Source organism: Staurois parvus, unplaced genomic scaffold (genome assembly GCF_062004578.1).
Source record: "Staurois parvus isolate SC_StPar_1 unplaced genomic scaffold, SC_StPar_1.0 ptg000714l, whole genome shotgun sequence".
Taxonomy (NCBI): Eukaryota; Metazoa; Chordata; class Amphibia; order Anura; family Ranidae; genus Staurois; species Staurois parvus.
Genome location: NW_028318510.1, coordinates 5,202,518 through 5,217,988, shown reverse-complemented (window position 1 = coordinate 5,217,988; position 15,471 = coordinate 5,202,518). Strand labels below are relative to the sequence as shown.

General features: G+C 50.6%; 1 protein-coding gene across 2 annotated transcripts in view; it reads right to left on the bottom strand.

Moving 5' to 3' along the window:
- Nucleotides 1–9,938, bottom strand: part of MAST4 (microtubule associated serine/threonine kinase family member 4) — a 749,251-nt gene extending 739,313 nt beyond the window's left edge. Inside the window, exon 1 of one of the 2 annotated variants that reach the window (XM_089653476.1) lies at nt 9,593–9,938. In XM_089653476.1, the coding sequence (XP_089509602.1) occupies nt 9,593–9,778 (186 nt within the window). In that variant the 5' untranslated portion in view covers nt 9,779–9,938. The remainder of the gene's footprint in view (nt 1–9,592) is intronic. The other variant, XM_089653475.1, reaches the window with a different exon arrangement.
- Nucleotides 9,939–15,471: the final 5,533 nt, after the last annotated feature.

Below are 15,471 nucleotides of genomic sequence, written 5' to 3'. Positions count from 1 at the left end.
ATCGAACGTCAAAAGCAAAGGACGTTTTGAAGTACTTAGATGATTTTTTTCATTCAGCCATGAAAGAATGTATTCCTCCATCCACACAATGGAGGTGGATGGAGAAATCCTCCCTGTTGCAACTGCTGATTAAGAACATTTTTCCAACAAGCCATTCAACAGTAGTTGATCATTAGATTGACTTCTGTTGAGCGGGAGCAGCCACACATGGATCGAAATTTGGCCAGTCCCTGCTGAACCGGCCAAACGTCAATCCATCTATTGCCAGCTTAAAGCAGTATTAAACCCTAAACCAAAAGTGTAATATTTTTCAGCTAACCAATCATGCGGTGTGGTGGCTGCATTAGGGTTTTTTTTTCCATCTTTTTTCCACTGGTGATCTGGCCAGTAACATACCTTCTGTATTAGAGTGCATCCACTCTGGATGAAGGAGCACAGGGGGCACCATTGGACAGCAGTATTGTCAGTCTGAGAGGAGGGGAGTGTGAGATGTACTAGCAGATTTAGATACACTAACTTACTTTATAAGTTCCTGGTGCCCCACCTGTGGACTGAGGGTCGCATGTGCCCTTTGGTACATGATGTGCATCCCTCAGACCTCAGCAGTCTGTAGTGGGAAAACGGATTAGAGTAATAGCATTGATCTCTACCAGGGGCGGACTGACAACTTATGGAGCCCCCGGGCAATAGGGGATCATGAGGCCCCTGTGTCCTTGCCCAAACTCAAAAAAGCCTATGAAAAAGGTACCAGGGGCATCTCATGTGGCCCCCTACTTAACCCGGGCCCTCGGGCAGTGCCCAAGTTTCCAAATGGTCAGTCTGCCCCTGATCTCTACTAGACTCATTTAACATGTTTTCAGTTTCATATTGCCTTCTGTTGCTATATCCCCAGCCAAAAGCATAGCATGTCCACACTCTCTGACCCTCATTTCCTCTATTAGGTCTGCAGTTTGACAGCCCTCTTATGCTAGACATACAAGGGTCGAATTTTGAACAAATTTTCTTTAGAAAATCTTAAATTTTGTGCATTTTGTAATCCAATGGTGCCACGACTGATTTCGGAATTCAACCAACCAAGCCTTCAATTTCTTTTCTTTCCAGGTCACAGCTCATGCTAATTTCTTTTTCATTTATATTTCCCGCACAATTCTCCCATCAATGAATAGAAATTCATTCATTTTTCAAAATATTTTCAACATGCCCGATCACTCAAATTCGATGGTCCTACGAAAATCGTCCGTTTCGGTGACCCACTAATGGTGCGAAATTCAAATGAAAATTCTTAGAAAAGATTTTTGAAAGAAAATTCTTTCAGAATTCAACCCGTGTATGGTCGGCTTTAGGAGAACTTCACACTATGCCCAGTTTGCAGCCCATGATTGCACAGGCATGGCAGCCCTTTCATTTGAATGAGTTGTTGTGCCTGTGTTTCACGCAGGAAAAAGGTTCCTGCAGCATTCTGAAACTGCAACAGGTAGGAAATTGCACAGTGGTTTTGCGCCATGCGATTGCCTGCAGTTCCTGCATCCGCACTGTGGCTTTAGATACATGGGGGTGCCATTAAGAATGGCTAAAGAGTAGCTGTTTTGGCTGCAAGTGGTTGCAGGTGCGGGAATAAGTGCAATTCCTGCAACCACCAGCAATAGTGTGAACCTAGCCTTGAAAAAAAAAAAAGCTGATCATTGTAAGCAGCCCTGTCAGTGTTAAACGCCTATCCTCTAACTGCTACATCGGAAGGTCAGCTTATTCTGTTGATAAATAACATACTTACTGGGGATTACCAGGTGAAAATAAAAAGGAAAGAAAGTTTAGAAAAGAAAAAAAAAGAACAAATGCAGCCATCACATCTAAGAATGGATAAGCTGCATGTTTATTTTGGGGTTTGATACCACTTTAATTCTTGAAAAGCCAGCTAATGCGCTTCTAATGTACCCACAGGTGACAAACGTGCACACGGCTCACCGAAGGACCTCTGAATATACTTTGACAATATTATTAATTTCCAAACTTCCTTCAAAAAGTATAAAAACTTTTCTATTGACGTTTATTGAAGCGATAAATAAATATTTTGCAGATGAATTTATGTCCCTCCGACAATTGGCTTCTAAAGGTCACAGATTGCACTTGAGATTGTGAACGGAGAGGCGCGAAGCCATTACAACACCAGCCAGCACATTTACACAGTGTGACAACGACATTTATCAAAATCAGCCAACACAACGCGTTCCCACCTGGGGGTCACCAGAGCCGGCATTTACAAGACGTCGGAGCGCAGCGCACATCACAATCACCAAAACTCTCTACAACTCCCCTATAGAAGGATATCAATCCGGCAGACAGCCCGGCACGGCGTCACACACACACACACATTAAGTTCATCTCCTTGTAAATCAGAGTTGTTACCTGCTGGAGTCTAATGAGCTGCTGATGTTAGGACAGGACAGGCTGGAGAATTAGCATACGTTCTGCGCGGCTCAGCATTCCACTCCCTCATTTTGGATTCCACATTATAGGATGGAGATCTTTAGATAAAAAAAAAAATCTGCAATTCTAATGGCGGGTGAGTTTTAATAAAACGATTACTTGCAGCCACAGTGCGAGGCGGCGGAGGGTCCCTGTTCTGCTGTACGAGCTCATTACTGATAGAATCAGAAGGATGGAGAGTCCTATGCATGACATGTGTGGATTGCAATGCCAGGCACACACGCAGCACAGCTCCAGCACAACAATGCAGGAACAGATCATGGGGCTGCAAATCTAGGCGACTTAAAGGGTCAGTCCATCTCATACTGATCAAATCACCCGCCCGCTTCCTTTATACCCACTTGGTAGCGAGGGGGTCTCTGCAAAGCCCACCTAGTGCTGCCTTACATATTATCTATTAATAACCTCTTGCCAGCCGAGTGATCTATATGCAGCAGCAAGAAAGGCGCGTTTTTACATCCAGTCGCCGTACATGCCCACGGCGGTATGAGGTTGGGTGCCGACATGGCGCTCACAGAAAAGGCTTCTGATCAGAAGCCAACGGGAGCCTGGGACAGCCAGTGGTCACATGATACAGCCACCTCCTGGGCAATAAAGTCCACCTAATGAGCCACATTAAGGGGTTAACCGCTTGTTAGCCATGAAACACATATGTGACGGCAAGAAAACAAGCTTTAATGGCCGAACACATGCGTCCTAGGTTTCTGTGCTGCAGCTCAACTGTCACACAGCTCCTAGTCTGGAGGGGCTGCCGATCACAGTGATCATGTGACTGGAAACACCAAGCTAAAGGGCCTCCAGAAGGGAGCGGGTTTAAAATCTACATAGCGCTTTCCATACTGTACATTCACATCAGTCGCCCAAGGAGCTTACGATCTACCTGTTCATACACAGGACCAACTTAGATTTATTATCTTTGCACTGTGGAAGGAAACCCACACAAGCACAGGAAAACTACAAACTCCATGCAGATCTGCTCTTAGCCAGGATTTGAACAAAGGTCCCCCGTTCTGCGACCTCACTGAGATTGCAGCAAGCAAAATGAGACTCTCTATGTTGCAGTAGGAGAAGTGAGATTCTGTTGGCTATTATCACTGGATTACCCTAGGATGGGATTTAAGTTGTCTGCAGCCACATAAAATATCAGTTTTGGGTGGAAGTGACCCAGGTGAGGCAGGGGGTGGCCCAGGTGTTAATAGGGGACCCAGGTATGGTTTGGGGGGATTTACTCAGGTGTTGGTGGAGGGAAGTGATACAGGTGTTGGTGAGGGAGCAGGAAAGTTAACCCAGGTGTGATGGGGGGGGGGGGGGGCTAGAATAACCCAGGTGTGATGGGGGGGGGTTAGAATAACCCAGGTGTGATGGGGGGGGGGGTTAGAATAACCCAGGTGTGATGGGGGGGGGGTTAGAATAACCCAGGTGTGATGGGGGGGGGGGTTAGAATAACCCAGGTGTGATGGGGGGGGGTTAGAATAACCCAGGTGTGATGGGGGGGGGTTAGAATAACCCAGGTGTGATGGGGGGGGGGTTAGAATAACCCAGGTGTGATGGGGGGGGGGGTTAGAATAACCCAGGTGTGATGGGGGGGGGGTTAGAATAACCCAGGTGTGATGGGGGGGGGGGTTAGAATAACCCAGGTGTGATGGGGGGGGGGGGTAGAATAACCCAGGTGTGATGGGGGGGGGTAGAATAACCCAGGTGTGATGGGGGGGTTAGAATAACCCAGGTGTGATGGGGGGGGGTTAGAATAACCCAGGTGTGATGGGGGGGGTTAGAATAACCCAGGTGTGATGGGGGGGGTTAGAATAACCCAGGTGTGATGGGGGGGGGGTTAGAATAACCCAGGTGTAATGGGGGGGGGGTTAGAATAACCCAGGTGTAATGGGGGGGGGGTTAGAATAACCCAGGTGTGATGGGGGGGGTTAGAATAACCCAGGTGTGATGGGGGGGGGTTAGAATAACCCAGGTGTGATGGGGGGGGGGGTTAGAATAACCCAGGTGTGATGGGGGGGGTTAGAATAACCCAGGTGTGATGGAGGGGGGGTTAGAATAACCCAGGTGTGATGGGGGGGTTAGAATAACCCAGGTGTGATGGGGGGGTTAGAATAACCCAGGTGTGATGGGGGGGTTAGAATAACCCAGGTGTGATGGGGGGGGGGCAGAATAACTCAGGTGTGATGGGGGGGGGCAGAATAACTCAGGTGTTATGGGGGGGGTCAGAATAACCCAGGTGTGATGGGGGGGGGTTCAGAATAACCCAGGTGTGATTGGGGGGGTTAAGAATAACCCAGGTGTGATGGGGGGTACAATAACCCAGGTGTGATGGGGGGTACAATAGCCCAGGTGTGATGGGGGGTACAATAGCCCAGGTGTGATGGGGGGTACAATAGCCCAGGTGTGATGGGGGGTACAATAGCCCAGGTGTGATGGGGGGTACAATAGCCCAGGTGTGATGGGGGGTACAATAGCCCAGGTGTGATGGGGGGTACAATAGCCCAGGTGTGATGGGGGGTACAATAGCCCAGGTGTGATGGGGGGTACAATAGCCCAGGTGTGATGGGGGGTACAATAGCCCAGGTGTGATGGGGGGTACAATAGCCCAGGTGTGATGGGGGGTACAATAGCCCAGGTGTGATGGGGGGTACAATAGCCCAGGTGTGATGGGGGGTACAATAGCCCAGGTGTGATGGGGGGTACAATAGCCCAGGTGTGATGGGGGGTACAATAGCCCAGGTGTGATGGGGGGTACAATAGCCCAGGTGTGATGGGGGGTACAATAGCCCAGGTGTGATGGGGGGTACAATAGCCCAGGTGTGATGGGGGGTACAATAGCCCAGGTGTGATGGGGGGTACAATAGCCCAGGTGTGATGGGGGGTACAATAGCCCAGGTGTGATGGGGGGTACAATAGCCCAGGTGTGATGGGGGGTACAATAGCCCAGGTGTGATGGGGGGTACAATAGCCCAGGTGTGATGGGGGGTACAATAGCCCAGGTGTGATGGGGGGTACAATAGCCCAGGTGTGATGGGGGGTACAATAGCCCAGGTGTGATGGGGGGTACAATAGCCCAGGTGTGATGGGGGGTACAATAGCCCAGGTGTGATGGGGGGGGTAGAATAACCCAGGTGTGATGGGGGGGGTAGAATAACCCAGGTGTGATGGGGAGGTGTAGAATAACCCAGGTGTGATGGAGAGGTGTAGAATAACCCAGGTGTGATGGGGGGGGTTAGAATAACCCAGGTGTGATGGGGGGGGGGGTAGAATAACCCAGGTGTGATGGGGGGGTAGAATAACCCAGGTGTGATGGGGGGGGGGTAGAATAACCCAGGTGTGATGGGGGGGGGGTAGAATAACCCAGGTGTGATGGGGGGGGGTTAGAATAACCCAGGTGTGATGGGGGGGGGTAGAATAACCCAGGTGTGATGGGGGGGGGTAGAATAACCCAGGTGTGATGGGGGGGGGTAGAATAACCCAGGTGTGATGGGGGGGTAGAATAACCCAGGTGTGATGGGGGGGGGTAGAATAACCCAGGTGTGATGGGGGGGGGTAGAATAACCCAGGTGTGATGGGGGGGGGGTAGAATAACCCAGGTGTGATGGGGGGGGGTAGAATAACCCAGGTGTGATGGGGGGGGGTAGAATAACCCAGGTGTGATGGGGGGGGGTAGAATAACCCAGGTGTGATGGGGGGGGTAGAATAACCCAGGTGTGATGGGGGGGGTAGAATAACCCAGGTGTGATGGGGGGGGTAGAATAACCCAGGTGTGATGGGGGGGGGTAGAATAACCCAGGTGTGATGGGGGGGGGGGGTAGAATAACCCAGGTGTGATGGGGGGGGGGTAGAATAACCCAGGTGTGATGGGGGGGGGGTAGAATAACCCAGGTGTGATGGGGGGGGGGTAGAATAACCCAGGTGTGATGGGGGGGGGGGTAGAATAACCCAGGTGTGATGGGGGGGGGGGTAGAATAACCCAGGTGTGATGGGGGGGGGGGTAGAATAACCCAGGTGTGATGGGGGGGGGGTAGAATAACCCAGGTGTGATGGGGGGGTAGAATAACCCAGGTGTGATGGGGGGAGGGGGTATAGAGTGCCCCAGGTTTTGTTGGATGGGTGGGGAAGTGAAATTACATTGGATGGGATGGTGACCCAGGTGTCATTGGGAGGGGATGCCCCAGGTGTGTGGATTGGGGAGGGGTTGACCCAGGTGTAATTGGAAGGAGGGGAATTGCCCCAGGTGTGATTGTAAAGGGGGGCGGAATTGCCCCCGGTGTGATTGTAAAGGGGGGCGGAATTGCCCCCGGTGTGTTTGGAAAGGGGGGCGGAATTGCCCAGCTGGGATTTGGAAGGGGGGGCATTGCCCCAGCAGGGATTTGGAAGGGGGGGCATTGCCCCAGCAGGGATTTGGAAGGGGGGGCATTGCCCCAGCTGGGATTTGGAAGGGGGGGCATTGCCCCAGCAGGGATTTGGAAGGGGGGGCATTGCCCCAGCTGGGATTTGGAAGGGGGGGCATTGCCCCAGCTGGGATTTGGAGGGGGGGCATTGCCCCAGCTGGGATTTGGAGGGGGGGCATTGCCCCAGCTGGGATTTGGAGGGGGGGCATTGCCCCAGCTGGGATTTGGAGGGGGGGCATTGCCCCAGCTGGGATTTGGAAATGGGGGGGCTGCCCCAGCTGGGATTTGGAAATGGGGGGGCTGCCCCAGCTGTGATTTGGAAATGGGGGGGCTGCCCCAGCTGTGATTTGGAAATGGGGGGCTGCCCCAGCTGTGATTTGGAAATGGGGGGGGGGGGACTGCCCCAGCTGTGATTTGGAAATGGGGGGGGACTGCCCCTGCTGGGATTTGGAAATGGGGGGGGGGGGGAACTGCCCCAGCTGTGATTTGGAAATGGGGGGGGGGGGGGGAACTGCCCCAGCTGTGATTTGGAAATGGGGGGGGGGAACTGCCCCAGCTGTGATTTGGAAATGGGGGGGGGGAACTGCCCCAGCTGTGATTGGGAAAGGGGGGGGGGACTGCCCCAGCTGTGATTGGGAAAGGGGGGGGGGACTGCCCCAGCTGTGATTGGGAAAGGGGGGGGGGGACTGCCCCAGCTGTGATTGGGAAAGGGGGGGGGGGGACTGCCCCAGCTGTGATTGGGAAAGGGGGGGGGGACTGCCCCAGCTGTGATTGGGAAAGGGGGGGGGGACTGCCCCAGCTGTGATTGGGAAAGGGGGGGGGACTGCCCCAGCTGTGATTGGGAAAGGGGGGGGGACTGCCCCAGCTGTGATTGGGAAAGGGGGGGGGGGGACTGCCCCAGCTGTGATTGGGAAAGGGGGGGGGGACTGCCCCAGCTGTGATTGGGAAAGGGGGGGGGGGACTGCCCCAGCTGTGATTGGGAAAGTGGGGGGGGACTGCCCCAGCTGTGATTGGGAAAGGGGGGGGGGACTGCCCCAGCTGTGATTGGGAAAGGAGGGGGGGACTGCCCCAGCTGTGATTGGGAAAGGAGGGGGGGACTGCCCCAGCTGTGATTGGGAAAGGAGGGGGGGACTGCCCCAGCTGTGATTGGAAAGGGGGGGGATTGCACCAGCTGTGATTGGAAAGGGGGGGGATTGCCCCAGCTGTGATTGGAAAGGGGGGGGATTGCCCCAGCTGTGATTGAAGGGGGGGGGATTGCCCCAGCTGTGATTGGAAAGGGGGGGGGGATTGCCCCAGCTGTGATTGGAAAGGGGGGGGGATTGCCCCAGCTGTGATTGGAAAGGGGGGGGATTGCCCCAGCTGTGATTGGAAAGGGGGGGGATTGCCCCAGCTGTGATTGGAAAGGGGGGGGATTGCCCCAGCTGTGATTGGAAAGGGGGGGGGATTGCCCCAGCTGTGATTGGAAAGGGGGGGGGGATTGCCCCAGCTGTGATTGGAAAGGGGGGGGGATCGCCCCAGCTGTGATTGGAAAGGGGGGGGGATTGCCCCAGCTGTGATTGGAAAAGGGGGGAGTGCCCCAGCTGTGATTGGAAAGGGGGGGAGTGCCCCAGCTGTGATTGGAAAGGGGGGGGGTTGCCCCAGCTGTGATTGGAAAGGGGGGGGGATTGCCCCAGCTGTGATTGGAAAGGGGGGGGGATTGCCCCAGCTGTGATTGGAAAGGGGGGGGGATTGCCCCAGCTGTGATTGGAAAGGGGGGGGGATTGCCCCAGCTGTGATTGGAAAGGGGGGGGGGATTGCCCCAGCTGTGATTGGAAAGGGGGGGGGATTGCCCCAGCTGTGATTGGAAAGGGGGGGGGATCGCCCCAGCTGTGATTGGAAAGGGGGGGGATCGCCCCAGCTGTGATTGGAAAGGGGGGGGATCGCCCCAGCTGTGATTGGAAAGGGGGGGAATTGCCCCAGCTGTGATTGGAAAGGGGGGGAATTGCCCCAGCTGTGATTGGAAAGGGGGGGGAATTGCCCCAGCTGTGATTGGAAAGGGGGGGAATTGCCCCAGCTGTGATTGGAAAGGGGGGGAATTGCCCTAGGTTTGTTTAGAAAGGGGGGTTGGAGGGAGTTGCCTCAGGTGTGACTGGAAAGGGGGGGGTGCCCCAGGTGTGATTGTAAGGGGGGGTGCTCCAGGTGTGTGGATTAGGGAAGGTGCTCCAGGTATGTGGATTTGGGGGTGTTGTCCCAGGCATGTGGATTGCCCCAGATGTGATTGAAGGGGTGATTGCCTCAGGTGTGTGGATTAGGGGTGCACCAGACATTGGTGGATGGGGGGTGCCCCAGGTATGATTAGTGGTTGGTGGAGGTGGGGCCAGGTGTGGATTGGGGTGTCCCTAATTTGTGTCAATTGGGGGTGCCCCCCAAGTGTGATTGGAGTGGGGGGTGTCCCCCGGGTGTGTGGATTGAGGAGGGGTGTTGCTCCAGGTGTGATTGGAGGGGGGTGTACCTGGGTGTGATTGGAGGGGGGGGGGGTGACCCCTGGGTGTGTGGATTGGGGAGGGGTGTTGCCCCAGGTGTGATTGGAGGGGGGGTGTCACCCAGGTGTCTGGATTAAGAAGGGGTGTGTGTCCCAGGGTGTGATTGGAGGGGGGGGGTCCCCCTGGTGTGATTGGAGGGGGGGTCCCCCTGGTGTGATTGAAGGGGGGTGTCCCCCTGGTGTATATCTGTCTCACCTCCTCGTCCTCCTCGTCGTCCCGCTCCCCTCGGTCCTCCTCCCGGGTACACACAGCCCCCTCCTCGGAGTGACAGTCCGTGCTGCTCCCCCCGGCAGACGTCTTGCTGTCCCCCTCGGACAAGGTCTGGGATCCGGACGATGAAGGGGACGTGTCCCCGCTGCTCCCGGAAAGTTTGCAGTCCATGTCCCCGAGCCGATCCCCCTCCTCCGGGTCTCCGGTGTCCAGGCTCCACTCCTCGCCGTGCAGAGACTGGCGGAGCTCCGGTCACCATGGGCTCCCCCGGGTCTCAGGTCGGCGCTCCGGGCGGACGGATCACACACGCGCCGGGCAGGGATCGCTGTCACCGCTCGGCATGCCTAAAGAGATGCGCAAACCCTGCCACCTTCCAGCCAATCCGCCGCTCCACCTTCCTCGGGGCGTGTCGGGGGAATCCGTCCAGCCAATGAGTGCTTTCCCGAGGCGGGGCCAGCAACAAGTCTCTGCGGACTGGAGCACCTATGTGCAGGTGATGGAGGGACGGGGAGCGCTGAGAGCCGGAGGAGAGCAGAACTAAGGGAGACCTCCACCCCTTCCTGGACAGGAAGACAACTCTACAGTCCGCCCAAATGGCACCGATACACACTGACTGAGAAAAGTGCGTTCATTAAAGTGTATGTACACCGAAAATGACTTCTCGTATCTGCTCTCTATTGGTCTGTTAAAGAAGTAATAAACCCCGAAACAAAAGTACACTATATTGCCAAAACTATTGGTCGGCCTGCCTTTACACACACATGAACTTTAATGGCATACCAGCCTTAGTCCGTATTGAGTTGGCCCCGCCCTTTGCAGCTATAACAGCTTCAACTCTTCTGGGAAGGCCATCCACAAGGTTTAGGAGTGTGTCTATGGGAATGTTTGACCATTCTTCTAGAAGTGCATATCTGAGGTCAGGCACTGATGTCGGACCAGAAGGCCTGGTTAGCAGTCTCCGCTCTAATTCATCCCAAAGGTGTTCTATCTGGTTGAGGTCAGGACTCTGTGCAGGCCAGTCAAGTTCCTCCACCCCAAACTCTCTCATCCATGTCTTTATGGATCTTGCTTTGTGCACTGGTGCGCAGTCATGTTGGAACAGGAAGGGCCCATTCCCAAACTCTTCCCACAAAGTTGGGAGCATGAAATTGTCCAAAATGTTTTGGTATGCTGATGCCTTAAGAGTTCCCTTCACTGGAACTAAGAGGCCAAGCCCAACCCCTGAAAAACAACCCCACACCATAATCCCCCTCCACCAAACTTTACACTTGGCACAATGCAGTCAGGTAAGTACCGCTCTCCTGGCAATCACCAAACCCAGGCACCTCCATCAGAATGCCAGACAGAGAAGCGTGATTCGTCACTCCAGAGAACACGTCTCCACTGTTCTAGAGTCCAGTGGCGGCATGCTTTACACCACTGCATCTGACTCTTTGCATTGCACTTGGTGATGTAAGGCTTGGATGCAGTTGCTTGGCCATGGAAACCCATTCCATGAAGCTCTCTATACACTGTTGTTGTGCTAATCTGAAGGCCACACCAAGTTTGAAGGTTTTTAGCTATTGACTTTACAAACAGTTGGCAACTTCTGTGCACTGTGCGCTTCAGCATGCGCTGACCTTGCTCTGTCATTTTACGTGGCCTACCATATCGTGGCTGAGTTGCTGTTGCTCCCAGTTGCTTCCACTTCCTTATAATACCACTAACAGTTGACTGTGGAATATTTAGTAGCTAGGAAATGTCATGGATGGATTTATTGCACAGGTGACAACCTATCACGGAACCATGCAGGAATTCACTGAGCTCCTGAGAGCAACCCATTCTTTGACAAATGTTTGCAGAAGCAGTCTCCATGCCTATAGTACCTTGAAAAAGTATTAATAGCCCTTGAAATTTTCCATATTTTGTCATGTTACAACCAAAAACGTAAATGTATTTTATTGGGATTTTATGTGATAGACCAACACAAAGTGGCACATAATTGTGAAGTGGAAGGAAAATGATAAATGGTTTTCAAAATTTGTTACAAATAAATATCTGAAAAGTGTGGCGTGCATTTGTATTCAGCTCTCTTTACTCTGATACCCCTAACTAAAATCTAGTGGAACTAATTGCCTTCAGAAGTAACTTAATTAGTAGAGTCCACCTGTGTGTAATTTAATCTCAGTATAAATACAGCTGTTCTGTGAAGCCCTCAGAGGTTTGTTAGAGAACATTAGTGAACAAACAGCATCATGAAGGCCAAGGAAAACACCAGCCAGGTCAGGGATAAAATTGTGGAGAAGTTTAGGGTTAGGTTATATAACAAATATCCCAAGCTTTGGACATCTCATAGAGCACTGTTCAATGCATCATCCAAAAATGAAAAGGGTATGGCACAACCTACCAAGACATGGCTGTCCACCTAAACTGGCAGACCAGGCAAGGAGAGCATTAATCAGAGAAGCAGCCAAGAGGCCCATGGTAACTCTGGAGGAGTTGCAGAGATCCACAGCTCAGGTGGGAGAATCTGTCCACAGGACAACTATTAGTCGTGCACTCCACAAATGTAGCCTTTATGAAAGAGTGGCAATAAGAAAGAAATTGTTGAAAGAAAGCCATAAGAAGTCTGCAGTTTGCGAGAAGCCATGTGGGGGACACAGCAAACACGTGGAAGAAGGTGCTCTGATCAGATGAGACCAAAATTGAACTTTTTGGCCTAAAAGCAGGTTGTTATGTGTGGCGGAAAACTTACACTGCACACCAACCTGAACACATTATCCCCACCGTGAAACATGGTGGTGGCAGCATCATGTTGTGGGGATGCTTTCTTTCTGCAGGGACAGGGATCCTGGCAAGAGCTGATGGGAAGATGGATGGAGCCAAATACAGGGCAATCTTAAAAGAAAACCTTTTATAGTCTGCAACAGACTTGAGACTGGGGCGGAGGTTCACCTTCCAGCAGGACAACAACCCTAAACATACAGCCAGAGCTACAAGGAATGGCTTAGATCAAAGCATATTTTGTGTTAGAATGGCCCAGTCAAAGTCCAGACCTAAATCCAATTTAGAATCTGAGGCAAGACTTGAATATGTTCACTTTCTAGATGTGCAAAGCTGGTAGAGACATACACAAAAAGACTTGCAGCTGTAATTGCAGTGAAAGGCGGTTCTACAAAGTGTTGACTCAGGGGAAGGGGGCTGAATACAAACGCACGCCACTCTTTTCCAAGATTTATTTGTAAAAAATTTTGAAAACCATTTATCATTTTCCTTCCACTTCACAATTATGTGCCACTTTGTGTTTGGCTGTCTCATAAAATCCCAATAAAATACATTTACGTTTTTGGTTGTAACATTACAAAATGTGGAAAATGTCAGGGGGTGTGAATACTTTTTCAAGGCACTGTAGGTGTTTGATTTTATACACCTGTAGTAATGGAGGTGATTGGAACACCAGAATCCAATGATTTGGAGGGGTGTCCCAATACATTTGGCAATATGGTGTTGTATTGCAGATCACCAATTCTTAGAGTACATTAAAGTGGAACAAAAAACTAAACTATATTCTTTAAAATATTCCCTCCTCATCCTCTTACCTATCCTGCCTGACCAGTATAAAAAGATCCCTGTAGGTACTAATAATCCGCTCCAATCACATGATCCCACAGCTCTGGTTCCCCTGTGTCAGTGAGCGGCGACTGCAAGGGAGAGGAGGGAGCACTGACAAAGGCTGCTTGGGCATGGGTGCCTATGGTGACATCATTACCCCTGGAATTCAGAGCCATTGTCAACCGCTCCCTTAAGGCCCATTTGCATGGAAAAAACACAGTTAAAGCAATGACACACAGAAAGCAATAGTTCAGACCAGCGGCGGACTGACAACTCATGGGGCCCATGGGCAATAGTGGATCATGGGGCCCCTGTGTCCTTGCCCAAACTCAAAAAAGCCTATGAAAAAGGTACCAGGGGCATCTCATGGAGCCCCCTACTAACCCCGGGCACTCGGGCACACCACATCATGTGATGCATGTTGCCCAAAAGACGTTCCTGAAAGGTTCGGCCATATATAGGAGATATTTACTGTACCTATAGGTCAACATTATTATAGGCTTACCTATAATGTGACTTTACTACCATTTTAACACCCAGACCCAATTTTGCAATGTTGACATGTGTTAGTAAAACTGTACAAATGATCGAAACTACTTTGTGTATTGAGGTGGATTATACCTTGTTTTCTTCAGGACAAATTGTGATTTCTTTTGCTGGTAAATGGTTTTTATTTTATCAAAGGAAAACTGGCCCAAAACAGTAAAATAAATTTTGGTTTTAATTCCACCTGTATATTTCTTTCTATTACCATAACTTACCACTAAAGAACAACCCATCCTGACAACTGTAGTGATCCCACATATGTGTGTGTTATTTATTGTTTGTACCCATAGTAGGGTCCACAAACAATAGTGTGCATTTTGCTTTTTTTTATCCTACCTAAAAAAACACTGACACTAACTGACACAGATGCTAAGTTTAAAAAATGCATTTTTTTTATATCATTCCTTAAATATAAATAAGAACAGTAAGAACTTAGCGAGCACTTACAATAGCAGCTAGTGCACCAAAAAAGAACCACAAAAAACCTTCTCAAGGAACAATATAAGTAAAAAAAAGCAGTGCTAAAATAAATAAAAGTCCTAATAATAATGAGATAAAAGCTATAAGAACATCATGACATGAGATATTTCTATAGGTACATGTAAACTCTGGTATATATGATATAATCGTCCAGATACAGTGCAAACAGATATATATCCAAAATATAGTGCAAAAGTGGTAATATATATATCAGGTGACAGTGACAGTCCCCAATGGATGATAATGGATGGAAAACTTCTATATCCCAGTGTGAACCAATAGTACTCCGGTGACATGCGACAAATGGTAAGATTGCACAATCACTAGAAGCGCAATCTTAATATGCATTGATCAAGTAAGTCAAAATGGAGGTCCCCTTTAAGGTACAGCCTGGTACGAGATCCCCTCCTCTGTAGGTCTAGGTGCTAGAGATGTCAATCAGAGGGCCCCTTTAATGGGTAAACTGCAATAGGGTCTGGTCATAGGCTTCCCTCCTCTGGTCCGGATGGATCACCTGGGGTCCTAGGGTGGGTTTAATTGCTTGGTGCAGAGCAAGAAATATAGATGCCCATAGTGTAGTATGTAACAATATTTATTGGGTAAGCATAAAAGTGAAACATATAGTACACATACGTAGGGTATCTGTAAATAAAGAGTAATGAAGCAGCATCCAAGCTGCAAAATACACTGACCAGCTGGTGTTTAAAGATGGCCGCTGGACTTCCGTGACATCACTGCGTACAAAGGCTTCTTGACGCGTTTCGTATGAGAATACATCTTCAAAAGGGGTGTCAAACGCGTCAAGGAGGAGCCTTTAAGACCTCTTTTGATTCCTTGAATACACACATCAGTCTTCAAGGGGTCATAAAGAGCTTTGGCCACTTTTGAACACCCTTCCAAAAATCTGAGATAGTGTCCAAAAATCCAAGGAAGGAATGTATAATATTCTGAGGCTGAAGCCAGTTCACCACTACTTCAACTGGATCAGTGTTCACTCCATGCCACTTGCACTTGTCTGCTATTTCAGCCCCTCTTCTTGTGGGCAATGTAATTCTCACATGAGTTATTCTTCATGCTAGTCTAGTGTAGTCCCAAATACCATAACATCATTGAGTTATAGAAGATATTATCAGGGTACTAGATCACCCAAAATTCTTTTCAATAACTTTTGGAATGTTGCAGGTGTAACTCATATGCCTTGTGGCATGCAAGTAAATAAATTGAAGCACAAAGAATATATACTGTAA